Here is a 13767-nt window from a genome sequence, read left to right on the forward strand (position 1 = left end):
ATTTCCAGCATGATTTTTAAAATGATTAGGCTTATTTATCTGGTACACGTGTCAGGCTGTCAGTGTGGGACAGGCAGAGAAGTGAAGGATGTACAAACGAGTGCATGCCAAGGCCTTCCAACACTTCTGTCCTCAGCGTCTCTCTGTGCTTCTCCAGCTTCTTTCAAGTTTTCATTCCTCTTCTGTGACTGCTTATTGCCTTTTTTCCTCTCTCTCTTCTCTTTTCCTGCTTCCCCACTTTTGCTTTTGGAACTCCGCCCTCCTCCCGTGAGCGGTGAACAGATCTACAATAAGAACATGATCATGGACTCCTTCCTGGGTCAGGCCGTCATGTTCAGCGACCCCAACGAGCGGCAGGAGCAGCACACTCTTCACCTCCGCGACAAGGGCAGTCGCCAGGACAACGACCTCCCAGGCACGCTCACTGTGCGCCTCATCACCTCGACCACGCTCACGAACATCTGATGCGATTGTTGCGATTTTACTGGTCTACAGTCAAGGTGGCGTTCAGTCGTGCTCGCCGTTTATGTTCGCTGTTCATCCTCCAGTCATTCCAGGAGCTCTCTCTTTTCTTGCGCTCTCTTTCTGTCTCTTATTGTTGAGCTTCTTTTTTTTTCAACATTCATATTGCGGGTTTTTTGCAGTTCTTTTCACAGTATTCATGACGGAAGGTGTCTCTCCAGGATTTTTGCCACGCTTCAGTGCTGCTGCTGATGTTTATCAAGCTCATCGCCACAGGTTTCCTGGTGAGTGTCGGATCAGAGTTGGACAACTCAGCTACCAATTTTTAAGACACTGGCCTGAAAGTTTGTATCAGTTCAGAACTTGTAACTGACCCGACATTACAAACGTGTCTTTTTCTTTCTACATGTTTTTGTAGTCCAACGCGTATTCCAACCATATCCACATGCTCATACCGTACACAAGCAGATATTTCTGCACTCTCATGCATGTGCCAATGTTTCCAAGGGCTATGCATTGCCTTAAGGCTGAGTCTGTCCCTCCAACTTGAGGAGGCGGGGGTTTTGTTAGTGTCAGCTGTCCTCAGCGTTAGCACGGCCTCCATATCTGTTTGAGATCTACATCACCCCCCCTCCCCCGTGTCATCCTTTCTGTCCCTGACATGTTGACAGTGTCTTGTGTTTTTGTATCCATGAATGATGCTCCCAGCCAGTCCCCAGTTCCCCGGTGCTTTGGAGAGCATGCTGCACTGTCCGTCACTTTTTCCTCTGGACTTTCTAAGCGGGAGCCAACAGCAGCTGCCGTCTACCGAGAGCTGTTCTGTGTCCTTGTCATGTGTGAAATCTTGCCCCTGTCTTCCATCACGAGTACCATTTGAAACTCCCTGAGATGCTTCTGCCGGTTGCTATGGACGATCGTAAAACTGCATGGCTTAAGGTAAAAAAACTCTGCCTGTTCTGCACACCTCTCCAGTCGTAGCTTAGCAGCCGGTGCTACTGATAGTGCTACCCTTCCTCCTTCGATTCCTCTTGTAAACACACACCTTTCCAGTCCGGTGGAAGGCAAAGTTTCACCCTGACATTATCAAGTGCTTTATGGGACCAAAGACGAGCCAGGCCATCCGATCACTTAGTCCCCCTCGGCCCGGCCTGGCCTGGCCCAAGCCTAGCTACAAACCACCACCCCCGGTGCCACGTCATCTCTTAATGGCAACACCACTGCCTGACACGTCCTCTGACTTGAGTCTCTTGGCCCCAGCCAAAGACTCTTGACCCTGAGAGACAGCAGCTGTGCGCCTGCTGTCGGCACAGAACAGGCCTGTGTGTGTGCGTGCGTGCGTGTGTGTGTGTGTGCATGCGTGCGTGCGTGTGTGTGTGTGTGCATGCGTGCGTGCGTGTGTGTGTGTGTGTGTGTGCGCGTGTGTGTGATGCTTCAAATGGGAGTGTTTGGGCGAATGTATATCTGTCAATCCACATTTTACCTGAAACAAAGGGATTTATAAGGAAAGGTGTGAACTGAACAGAGAGTTTCTCTTTTTTGGGACACACACCTTGCACTTTATCTAGCTTTTATAGGGAAAAAAGACCCTTTTCAGGTGAGAGGAAGAGGAGGGAGAGCAGAGGAGACAACCTGCAAAACAACCTGTGCCATCGCCTTGGTCCTGGCTGTGCCTCCAGTGCAGGAACAGAACATGGACCTCTGGACGAACTGCTGCGTGCTTTCAGATGGATTTGCATATTGACCCAACCCTGGAGTCGATCTCTGATGAACGATTTCTTTTTTACATCGTGTGGCTGTTGATTTCAACCTTCTCGCTGGCTTTTCATGTTTTAAGCCCTGACAGAGACATCACAACTGCTGTTGTTTCTGATTATTCAAACTGCAGTGCCCTTGCAGACTCTTCTTTCCTAAATGGACTTTTGAAAATGTCCCGTTCTTTTTCATCTGTGTTGAGTAAGAATTACAAATGTCAGTCATTATCAAGATGTTTACTTTGAATGTAACAGTTTCGACCATCAAACCATCACGTTTATTTTACATCATGATTTTTTAGCGCCTTTGCCATTACTTGAACTTTCACACATGGCATTTAATTGATCGCACACCTTTGTGTACAGCATAAATGTGTCTTGCATGAGTTTTCTTCTTTCCAGTTTGTCCATGGCCTTGTATTGTACTGTTCAATTGTTACTATCTATATTTATTCTTTCTATCTCAAAGACTTGGAAATGCTAGTTCTGAACAATCAGCATGTCTCATGCACCTCATGTCAGTCTGATCATATCAACAGGTTTGAAACAGTTGTGTCTTGTAGTAGTGATGCATTCATAACGCCTCTTGCGTCGTTAACAGCAGTTGTTGACAACTTTTTAGGTGCTATTTAATCTCTCTGTGCTCTTTTTTGTTATGTCCAGTCTGTCAAATGCACAGGAAGTTAGAGAGCTGGAACATAACATGGAGGCTCGGTACGTTGACAGAAACCTGCTGGTGCTGATTCGCACTGAATCAGTCGGTGCCAAATTTCAAAGTATATTTTAGAGAAGCAGAGGTTGCTCTGCCCATCATTTTTAACCCGTCATAGCCTGGCTCCAAACTGAGATGAGTGAGCAAGACCGACCCCAGTCGACGCTGTTAGCCGAAGCAATGTTTGCATATGTCACACAACTGCTCCTTCCATGGCTACAGCTTGCCTGCTCCCCCAAGCCCAAAGGTTGTTCTGATTATTTGTTCAGAACAACCCAACTTGTCAGGTCGCATCCGTCCCAGGTCGGATTCTCAGACTCCAGTCTAACAAAAAGAAACACTTGTTCAAACACAAAATGCATCTATAAACTGACAAGAGTCACTTACCCTGCAGCAGCTGCGGCGAACGTTATTTGCATGCGAAGAAAATTTGATGTATTTGTTACAAGTGAAGTTAAACTTCGAGAAAGTAAAGAACAAGAAGGAAACGTGCTCCTGGGTTCTGGCATGGATATCGATCCAAGGCGGCTGAAACCTGAGTAGCACGACTAGATTTCAGAAAATGTCTCGTGAGCTGGCAGAGACTCCGTGTTAGCAACCCTAGTGCCAACAGTCAAAGGTTGTATGGGAACATGTGCCTGAGTAGCAGCTGGTTCAAGTTTAGAAAGGAAGGAAGCCTTTCGTCACCCCCCACCAAACATATAGAAGTGTCCTTGTGCGTCTTTGTGAGGTCCAGAGCGGCGAGGACTTGAAAGGCTAATTGCACTGTTGCTCTAAGGTGAGCCCAGAGTCATATTTCTAGGACGGAGGCGTCCTGGGTGTGTCAACAGCAGAGTGGGCCTGGACCTCAGAATCGGCTCTATTTCTGTTGAAAAGTGACAGACAACTTCTTCATTGTGGACACAAAACCACACGGGAGCCAAACTAAGCTCAAGAGGTTAAATTTCAACCCATTTGGTCGTTACGTGAGTGACATAAATTAGCATCATGTAGCTAGGAACAGTAGATGGCCGTCAGCTGGACCAAAACTGGCAGACATGATGAAAACAAACTTACCTTATTGTATCTTTGTCCGTCACAATCAACAGGAAACAGTTGGTGTGTTTCACTCTTCCCTCCTTCCTCACCAGATATTCAGTGTTGTGCCGCCTCGGGGCTCTCGGGGGATCAGGGCCGACGGGCAGGAGTCAGTCCTCATGAATGTGCCAAGTCATTGCTATCTGATGACGCACCATCCTCTTCACCCGGTGCCAGTACTGTTGGGTACACCGAGGTTTCAGTGCCCGTGGATGTCATTGCTCTCCTGTGTTTTATTTGTGTGGCTTTGGCACAGAAACATTGCACCTTCCTGCTCTGGTGCATGGCAGTGCTTTGACCTCAGAGTCGCTGTGACACTCACAATCCTGGAAGTGCAAAGCGTCAGGGTTTGAGTGTCATCGGGGTGACGTGTTGTGCTGCAGCGCTGCCAGACAGACGCCGGCCCACCCCAGGGTGCGGTGGGAGCCGAAGAAGTCACAAATTGTGAAGCTGTTTTCGGACGAATGAGCGTGAGCTTTTGTTCCTTCTGTCCGTCCCCTGCGTGTTTGTCATCTCACTCAAACTTTTCTGTATATTATTCCCTGCACTGCTTTGCCAAAGCAGGTTTTTATGAATGCAAACTGTTCAAAATGAAGCTTTTGTATGAATCCAAAAATGCCAGTGCATGTAGCAACTGACTGCTTCAACCTGCTCGCACATCACAGATCACAAATATATCTATTTTTGGTTCTCAGAAGGGTTGTGTGGTGCAGAATCTGCTGTTGCTACTTTGATAAACATACAAGGCTCATGTTACACACCTGCATGCATTAAAACAATAATCCAGTTTTATAATATTTTGTATTCAGTAACTGGCAGTATATAGTATGTATATAAAAGTAGCAGCAGTTTTCAGTTATGACAGGAAACGTGTTCTGATGCGTGTTACTTGGGTACATTCTTGATTTCCTTCTAGAGGAAAATGCGGCGGCCTGTTGCGATCAGCTGGAGGACTCGGAGGAATCCAGTCAGTCACGAACAATATTGACCACTTGTGAGATCCAGAGGATTTATGACCGGATTTGCTTCACAAATACCTGAACATTAGAGTGCATGAGGTACAGCTACGATCAACCCAGAAAATCTCTTGGTTGGTCGATGATATGTGATTGAATTATTTAATAGCTTTTATTTTGTTGACCAGTGCAGTTTGTCTTAAATACCTGTTTCCACATTAATTTACCTAAATTACTGACAAAGTACAGTCATGAAAATTTTACTAAAAATGTGGAAAAAGTCATGGAAATGTAGTGGTAAAATGAACCCTGTACGTACGACACGTCCAGGACGCAAGACGCTGTCCTGAAATCACTTGAGTATTCAAGCTTCAGCTGACGCAGCCAACACCACATCGTAATTCAGAAAAAGTGTCCAACGTCACCTGATTGTCCTGCACTCCAGAGACAAATACGTCCCTAAAACCCCATTCAGTGCTAGAAATATCAGTGTGGACCCCTGGACTGTCAGGTTATTGAGTAGTAGGCCCAGGTCGGAGCAGAGCTCCCCGATGGCAGCGGCGTGAACTTGTGGCTGCAAAGTGTCTGAGGCGGTTGTCACGTTTGCAGCTTCATACGTTTTTATGAAGACGTTTGGGAACGTTGTTGCAGTCCAGCCTTTCTGTGAGTCTCACCACGTCCACATGGAGGCAGTAATTCTGCTCCTGGCTTATTGTTCTAAAGGACGGTATTTAAATTGAAGTGTTGACTTGATTTGCTTGGAGAATATTCATGTTCTCGTTAACCTGCTGCAGAACGGAGTTGACTAATGAGTGACGACGCGCCCTCGTTACGTTCAGAGCGTCTCCTTATGAAAGGCTCTCAACAAACAACAGCGGCGACCTCAAGCAGTGCGACCGCCATTTATGTCACAAAATTTCTGTGAAAATTCCAACAGTACTTAATAGTGGGTTCACTGTTCAGGCGTAAACATGCCGACAAGACACGCCGGTGTTGCAACTGTGATGGGAAATATCAGTCAATCAGTCAGTCAATCAATCAATCAATCAATCAATCAGTCGAGTGAATCGTTTTCTGAGTGTTCAGATAATAAAACTCCCTCTGACCTGCCTGTGACCTTCCTCAGATTAAGGTCATTACAAATGCAGTTTACATGGCAGCACTTATTCAAAGTGGTGTTTTAATCGGGTTCCTGTTTGACCTCTGGCGGCGATGTAGTCGGCGCTTCTTAAAGGCGTGAAAATGGAAGGGAGGTTAAGTTGAACTCAGTTAAGTTAAACTAAGTTTTCACGGCGTGCGCTGATCCGTCGGGTCGCTGGATTATGTAGAAACAGCCGGGCAGGTTTTCCCTGGACCTGCTGGAGGGAGTTAGTTGGGGTCAAAGGGGAAGCGTTCCCTCACTGGGTTAGGGTTAGCAGATCCGCTAAACGTAGTGACCAATCACACATCGGCTCTTCCAGAGGTTTGGGCCGCCCAAAGTGCCCGGTTAGCTCGTGCTGAGACGTGAAACCATCGTTGAGGAGGGGAGAAGTGCAGCTGAGATCCTGGATGCCTTAGACAAGCAAATGCACAACAGCCGTCTGCGGCGGCGCCACAGTGGAGGACGGTGTAAATCGCTCCACCTCTGGTCGCAGCTGAGGTTCACCGGCCCGCTGACCACCTGCATCCTGCTGCACGTGTCCAAATTACAGTTTAACATCGCGATGGAATTCCAGAAAGCGCCGATCCCTTCGACATTCTTCGTGCTCTTCTCTCAGATGGAGTCGTACCCGCTCAAGGAATGAGCTTGTGATTCTTCTTGTATTTTTCTGCTGATGTTTATTAACTGGAGGCTGGTAACCCTGCTGCATGGTGACACTCGTAGAAGACACTATGTCTTTGTAAGGAGTATCTTTTATCAGTATTTTATAACCTTGTTAATTTTGTATATCCACCTGCGTTGCAGACGGGTATGTTTACTGGTAGCTAGGTATCGGAGAGCTTCGCCGTGTCTTCTGTACCGTGTGCTTGTCTGTGTGTTATTTTCAGTGTGAGCTTTCTATTGTCTTTTTCAAGGCGTGTTTGTTGGCTTCGGTTCTCGGCTACACTGTGGTTCTTTTATAGCTAAAAACTGAAATTATAATTTCTTCATTTGTATTTAATGTCAACTTGTGGCATGACTTTGAAATAAAACAGGAAAACATATTCTGAGTTTGTTATTGCATAAAGTTGAGTATTAAATTATGAAATTAGCATCAAGAAAATGTGTTTTGTGTTCCAGCAGTCTTTGTATTTGTGAGGTGACATTGTGGCAAGGAACCCAGGTAACCCTCAACAATCACAAAAATCAAACAAAGTGTAACCCTTGAAGGTGGCTGTGGATGTGTACGTGCTAGCTGGTCGTGCTCAATGCTACTGGAACTAGAACCTTTCTGGCTGGGTTCTGCCTGGGTCAAGGGGGCACCTGTCGTCTGGCTGTGTGTGCTCGCCTCTTGATCAGCTGGTGGTGCACGGTTCACTGCTCCAACATGAACACAAAAACTACAAATGTTGTTCAAAACCTTTTACAGATGTGAAACAACAGTGTCTCAAACTTGTGGTTAACCTCGGTAAAAGCAGTGACGGTGCAAATACCAGACGCCAAACACCACCAGGGTTTCATTTGAAAAAATAGATCCCAGGCCAATTTTTGAATTGATTTATCGAGAGGGAAATAAAGGAACATCATCTTGAGTCGCAGCTTTAACAGCTCAAGCTGGCAGCTGACAGTTTAGTCAAGGATGTGATTATTTTAGTCAAATGTCCCTTTTCTTTACCTCTCAACCCTTCAGCCGGGTTTTCCAGGGACAGCTCAGGTGAAGGAAGGACACTCAAAGGTGCCAGGCACAATTTAAGTGTTACTCAACTGGTATATGGCTGTTTGGAGTATCAAGAAAAGGCAAACAATCACAATAAATGGTCATTTTGATTTGTAATTTTTGTAGAACTGTAACATTTTCTCACTCGACAGTGTAGTTTGGGTTTTATTTGAACAGAACAACCTGATTATTATGGTTCTTTGCTCTTGGTTTAGTTCAAATCTTCCTCAGTTGCTGGAGCAGCATCACGCAGGTTGGTGACCATCGTATCAAGCAACAGCAACAATGTTTTGATGTCTTAGGCATTAACTTGACCTAGCATGTGGTAACACAGCAAGCTGACCTGGCTCACCTCCCTCTCCACCTCCCAGTTGGTCCTGTATCTGCCACCATCAGGCTCCGCCCCCCTACTAATCAGGATCAGCAGCAGCCATGAATGAGACGCAGTGAGAGAGTCGGGAGAGTCCCTTCACTGACCCAGACGTCCAACTGCGGCTGGGCTGACGAGGCTAGAGCACATCCAGGAGGCTGGAAGTGTGAGAGGATGACAAAGAGGTGAAGAAGAAAGGAGGACAAACAAAGACAACGTGCTTCACCCACTGGGGTCCTTCTCCACCACTGCACCCTCTTGATCCACCATCCTCTGGGTCTCTCCTCACGTTCCCAGACGAAACAAAGCTGAAAAGGCCCAGAGAAGGAAGAGGGCAGCTTCCATGCGTGTTGTGAGGTGAGTGGAGCAGGTGAACGTGGGTCAGGACCGAGGGCTCCTAGCCTGCAGCCAGGCCTCGGTGCTGCTGCTCTGCTGTAGCTTTAGGCCAAAGCCTCTTACTGCCTCTGCTCACCCGAGCTCCTCGTCATTGGCCGGCACTTAAAGAAGCCATTATGCTCCTTCAGGCTGGTCGCGCTGGCTGGAGTGGGTTTGTTGCGTCAAGTCTGAATGGGTTCTTCTTTTCTAATGGAGACGCCACTGGAGATGAAGTCCTCCAGATAGCGAGGAGCTTCACACGGCTTCAGATCGAGAGCCTCAGCTGTCGATCGACCGATCAGTCAGCTGATCAGCAGAAAAGTAATCAACAGTGTATGTTCAGATTGCTGCCTCCACAAACATCCACTGGGACCCAAGGTCAAAGGTCACTGTGACGGGCGACCTTACAGAGGCATGAAATTGCTATGTAGTATTTTTTGTTGAGTCAGTGATTTATTAGTGTCAAGCAGGAAATGAAGATTTAGCTGAACAAATTAATCGGCAAGTAAAAGAAATTCAAATCATCCGTTTTTGTGAGGAATTGGTTTTTATTATTAAAAGTCATTTTTTATCCGTGTTAGTCACGAATGTACAAATGTAAAGTTCAAACCTTGAGAGTATTTCTTCAGATATCGTACAAACTTGCACTGGGACTCCAGGATGAACTGATGAATGAAGTATTTGGGGGTTAAAGGTCAAGGTCACTGGAACAGGCATCGATGGAAACTTATTTTTACAACTCAGTTTTTGCCACTTTGTGCTAAATTCAGCTAAAAAAATATTGATTAAATTGTAACTTTATACAAATCAGACGTTCAGTATTTTACAGTCACTCGTAGCTTTCAGATGAATTAAATAAGAAGTATAATATTGTATGGAAGCAAGTGACGTGCAGTTTACATGGCCAGCATCAGCTGATGATGCGATAGCCTGCTAGGTGCGTGGAACTTCCTGAACAGCATGGCGTTATTTTCTGCAGAGACTGAACCACAGAAGCGGTGGAGGACGAGGGACTGAGGCTGCTGAAGCTGCTTGAGCAACAATGACTTGTCCCAGCCCGCCTGCGCCTGCACCTCTGAATCCCCGCCATGTGAGTCACAGCTGTTTTAACATGCACATATTTGTCAGGAGAGCATTAAACGCCACATCCACAGATTAGCAGCTGAGGCTTTAGCCGGCCGAGGTCTTGAACTCTGGCGCTGATAAAGCACCTCCAGATATTCTGAATTCTTGTGCTGGACGACACATAAATCCACCTGACTGATGTTTTACCTGTGAACCTGCTGATGTTGGCACCTCAGAGCCGCCGCCCACCAGTGGAACTTGTCGACTTTTTACCTGCAGGGCTAAATGTCTGCGGGTTTGGAAAATGATTCCATATGGGAATGAATACTCATAAGTTTCTCTCCCTGCTCTGCTAGCGTCTTTCCCAGCTAGAATATAGCATAGATGTTCCAGTCATGTTTTCATCAGGAAGTTTTTAGTTTGCTCTCACAACGTTCTTTCTAAAAGTCAGACGGAGTAGAAGAAGAGCTCCCCGCCAGCGCCACAGTGACCGTGTTTATTCACTCCAGCTCCATCGGAGCGTCTCAGTGTTTTGCTGGGAACGTTTTTTCCTCCTGATGTACAAATCAAAGGGAACCAAACAGACCCAGAAAATGTGGGAGAAGGCAATCCAGGGGCTTGCTTACCTCGGCCTGCGCCCAGCCCGCTGCTCTGCTAGAGACTAAAACGGCGGTGGCTGGTCTCCCTGAAGAGACGCTGGGCCAAAGTGGAACCCCTGTAGTTCTGTTTTCACGTCTTGAGTTTTACCACACGTGCAGGTGCGTGTGCGGTGAGGACGTTACCTATGGGGCTTTTACTGTTTTGGGCGCTTGAGTTTCAGAACTTTTGCTATTAAGACCTTTAGAGAGTCTCACCTGCCAGGTGGGCGCTCTGAGGCTGCTGGAGCGTACACGCTTCATGAGAGTACACGCTTCCAGGAGAGTACACGCTTCCAGGAGAGTACACGCTTCATGAGAGTACACGCTTCATGAGAGTACACGCTTCCAGGAGAGTACACGCTTCATGAGAGTACACGCTTCATGAGAGTACACGCTTCATGAGAGTACACGCTTCCAGGAGAGTACACGCTTCATGAGAGTACACGCTTCCAGGAGAGTACACGCTTCATGAGAGTACACGCTTCATGAGAGTACACGCTTCATGAGAGTACACGCTTCCAGGAGAGTACACGCTTCATGAGAGTACACGCTTCATGAGAGTACACGCTTCCAGGAGAGTACACGCTTCATGAGAGTACACGCTTCATGAGAGTACACGCTTCATGAGAGTACACGCTTCATGAGAGTACACGCTTCCAGGAGAGTACACGCTTCATGAGAGTACACGCTTCATGAGAGTACACGCTTCCAGGAGAGTACACGCTTCATGAGAGTACACGCTTCCAGGAGAGTACACGCTTCATGAGAGTACACGCTTCATGAGAGTACACGCTTCATGAGAGTACACGCTTCATGAGAGTACACGCTTCCAGGAGAGTACACGCTTCATGAGAGTACACGCTTCCAGGAGAGTACACGCTTCATGAGAGTACACGCTTCATGAGAGTACACGCTGCCAGGAGAGTCCGCGTTTCCATGAGAGTACGCGCTTCCATGAGAGTACACGCTGCCAGTAGAGTACACGCTTCCAGGAGAGTACACGCTGCCAGGAGAGTACACGCTGCCAGGAGAGTACACGCTTCCATGAGAGTACAGGCTTCCAGGAGAGTACAGGCTTCCATGAGAGTACGCGCTTCCAGGAGAGTACGCGCTTCCAGGAGAGTACACGCTTCCATGAGAGTACAGGCTTCCATGAGAGTACAGGCTTCCATGATGCCTCAGAATGCTTTCCAGTGTCTGTCCCATCCTCATAAACGGGATGCCTTGTGAAGGCCTTGAGGGATTTGGTTCAAACGAGTCAGTGGTGGACAGGGAGGTGGACAGGGAGGTGAACAGGGAAGTGGACAGGGAGGTGAACAGGGAGGTGGACAGGGAGGTGAACAGGGAGGTGGACAGGGTGGTGGACAGGGTGGTCCGCGGTTTCCAGACCAGTAGGTGTTTGTTCGGGACAGCTGCCAGATTGTGGCCCCCCATGGTCCTGGCTAAGCGGCTCTATCTCGGTATTAGCGGAACGTGCTGGTGCAGATGAAGCAGGCAGGACACGCCCAGCTGGTGGTTGTGATGCTGCTCGTTTGATCTCAAACAGGAAGTTCCCTCTGGCTTGTTGGGTGACACTGCACATCAACTTAGTTTGCTTACCGGAACGTTGAGGGACCGTTGATTCACTTAGAATGATTGTCTGCATTTACTTTTCGAGAAGAAGTCGTTGTTCGTGACACGGTTAAGATTTAGAGCGGCGTGTTTTCCTGCTGAGGCTGACGATCGACCAGCTGACACCTCAACAACAGCGACTCACGGCGAGAAAATGATTCAGCGGTCATACTGAACTCAGTACTTAAGTGATGGGATTAGCCTCAGGAATCCAGTAAGCCTTTGGCAGCCCCCACCAGACCTTTTAACCCCCCAGCCCTCCCGATCCTTCGCGGGTCTCTATTGACACATCGCTGACATCTTGCTAGCTCCGCCCACAGAAGTTCCATATGAATCAGTTCCTGGGAGACCAGCCCAACTTGCCATGTGGCCTACACTTCCACAGCAGATGGCATGTTTGCCAGGGCTGGCTGGCACCTGCTTGCAGGTTTCTGGTTGCTGTTTCATGGGGCCGATGATTAAGGGTGTGTTGATGTAAACCCACGTAAAGACTGTGGACACCCATCGTGCAACACAGCAGCATGCGCATGTACGTGCACGCCACCAAACCACCGTGTGAGGCCAGAACCCTGGAGATGCCACAGACTCCTTTTGTCTCATTAAAAATCCCCAAATATAAGAAATCAATGCAAATGTTTTTCATTTCACGTTGAAGTGCTGGGCAGGAGACGTCCAGGTTGGGGTGGAATGTTGGACCTGGTTTGGACCAAGAAGACAGGTCCTGCTGCACGCCTTTGTGATGCGGTGGCTTGTTTGTCGGTCGTGATCCCGTAGGTCAAATGTAGTTTTGTCCGGTCGTTGTGTGCGGGAACATTGTGTGGTTTCCTGAGGTGTTCCCGTCTCAGGCGGAGGTTCTGACACCCGCTGCTCGTCCTCCTTCAGAGCAGAGAGGACCAACACGTGACTCTTGTGTTGGTGCCCTGTCTCCAGGTCTTTTCTGACATTTTCTAAAGAATTCCTGTCTCATTTCAGCTGCCTGGTGTTTATGATGTGTCTCCATTTCAGAGCCCACACATGTGACTTCTGATGTCCTGGATTCCTCCTGACACTGAACCATGGTCATTCTGCAGCAGGTACGTCACATCTGTGTTTGCTACTCTGAGGTGGGAGCTGTCTCTCTGACCCAGACTGACTGACTGAACTCAAAATGGCCCCCAGTCTCTCTTTTCAGTCCAGACTTCATTCATTTGAGCTGCACCTGCTGCTGCGGCAGGTTTCTGGCTCCTGAGTACGATTCGCTCCTCAGCTTAGACGTGTGCGGCGTTTGACCAGGTGTCTCCTCAGGTTAGATGTGCTGCCATGGCCAACTTCACATCCCACACCATAAATGCTGCCATTTCAAGAAGGTTGCAGCGATGATGTCATCTGGTCTCCTGTCCGTCTGGAGGGTAAACGTGCGCTCAGGTACCAGTGCTGGGCTTGTAACTTTGTAACAGGGAGGATTTTCAGTCAAAACCCTGAAAGTCTTGAGTTTGGTGCTCAGCTCAAAGACAAATCCACTCCCACCACTTGTGTGCTCATGTCGTCAGCTTTTGGAGGGCGGGCCTAGTAACGGTTGCTAATCTGTGATTGGTTATTCTCTGTCAGCTGACTGATTCCTTAATCCTCACACAGCTGCTCACACAGTTTGGGTTATGCAGTCTGTACTGAGGGCTTCCAGGCCTGACTTGAGGGCATTTGAGGATTATTGGCTGCTGAAGGAGGCCAGGAGGTTACTCTTGTTTTTCTGCTCTGCTGGATTCTCCTCGCCAAGTTCCCTCCAGGCCGCCGGAGTCACGGTGTCGCCCTCCGTCCATGTAAAATGAAAACCCAGAAAAGCAGAAACCAAATATATCATCAGGAGAGAGAGATAAGAGTGAAGCTTGATCAACTCAGCAGATTGTTGCTGCAGGAAAATCAGACAACAAAAGGAA

At 47.9% G+C, this 13767-nt stretch overlaps 2 protein-coding genes across 8 annotated transcripts in view; both read left to right on the forward strand.

The window, feature by feature from the left end:
• Positions 1–7133, forward strand: part of capn5b (calpain 5b) — a 41325-nt gene extending 34192 nt beyond the window's left edge. For 2 of the 3 annotated variants that reach the window (XM_086225957.1, XM_086225958.1), the window contains exon 14: positions 283–7133. In XM_086225957.1, the coding sequence (XP_086082083.1) occupies positions 283–465 (183 nt within the window). In that variant the 3' untranslated portion in view covers positions 466–7133. The remainder of the gene's footprint in view (positions 1–282) is intronic. The other variant, XM_086225959.1, reaches the window with a different exon arrangement.
• Positions 7134–8233: 1100 nt separating this feature from the next.
• The window catches only part of myo7ab (myosin VIIAb), a 36994-nt gene continuing 31460 nt past the window's right edge, over positions 8234–13767 (forward strand). For all 5 annotated transcript variants that reach the window (XM_086225953.1, XM_086225952.1, XM_086225955.1 and 2 more), the window contains exons 1-3: positions 8234–8522; positions 9520–9630; positions 12860–12927. In XM_086225953.1, coding sequence (XP_086082079.1) covers positions 12910–12927 — 18 coding nt within the window. In that variant the 5' untranslated portion in view covers positions 8234–8522; positions 9520–9630; positions 12860–12909. The remainder of the gene's footprint in view (positions 8523–9519; positions 9631–12859; positions 12928–13767) is intronic.

The sequence above is a fragment of the Aulostomus chinensis genome, chromosome 15, assembly GCF_037954235.1.
Source record: "Aulostomus chinensis isolate RoL2024-O1b breed Wild chromosome 15, RoL_Achi_v1.0, whole genome shotgun sequence".
In the NCBI taxonomy this organism is placed as follows: Eukaryota; Metazoa; Chordata; class Actinopteri; order Syngnathiformes; family Aulostomidae; genus Aulostomus; species Aulostomus chinensis.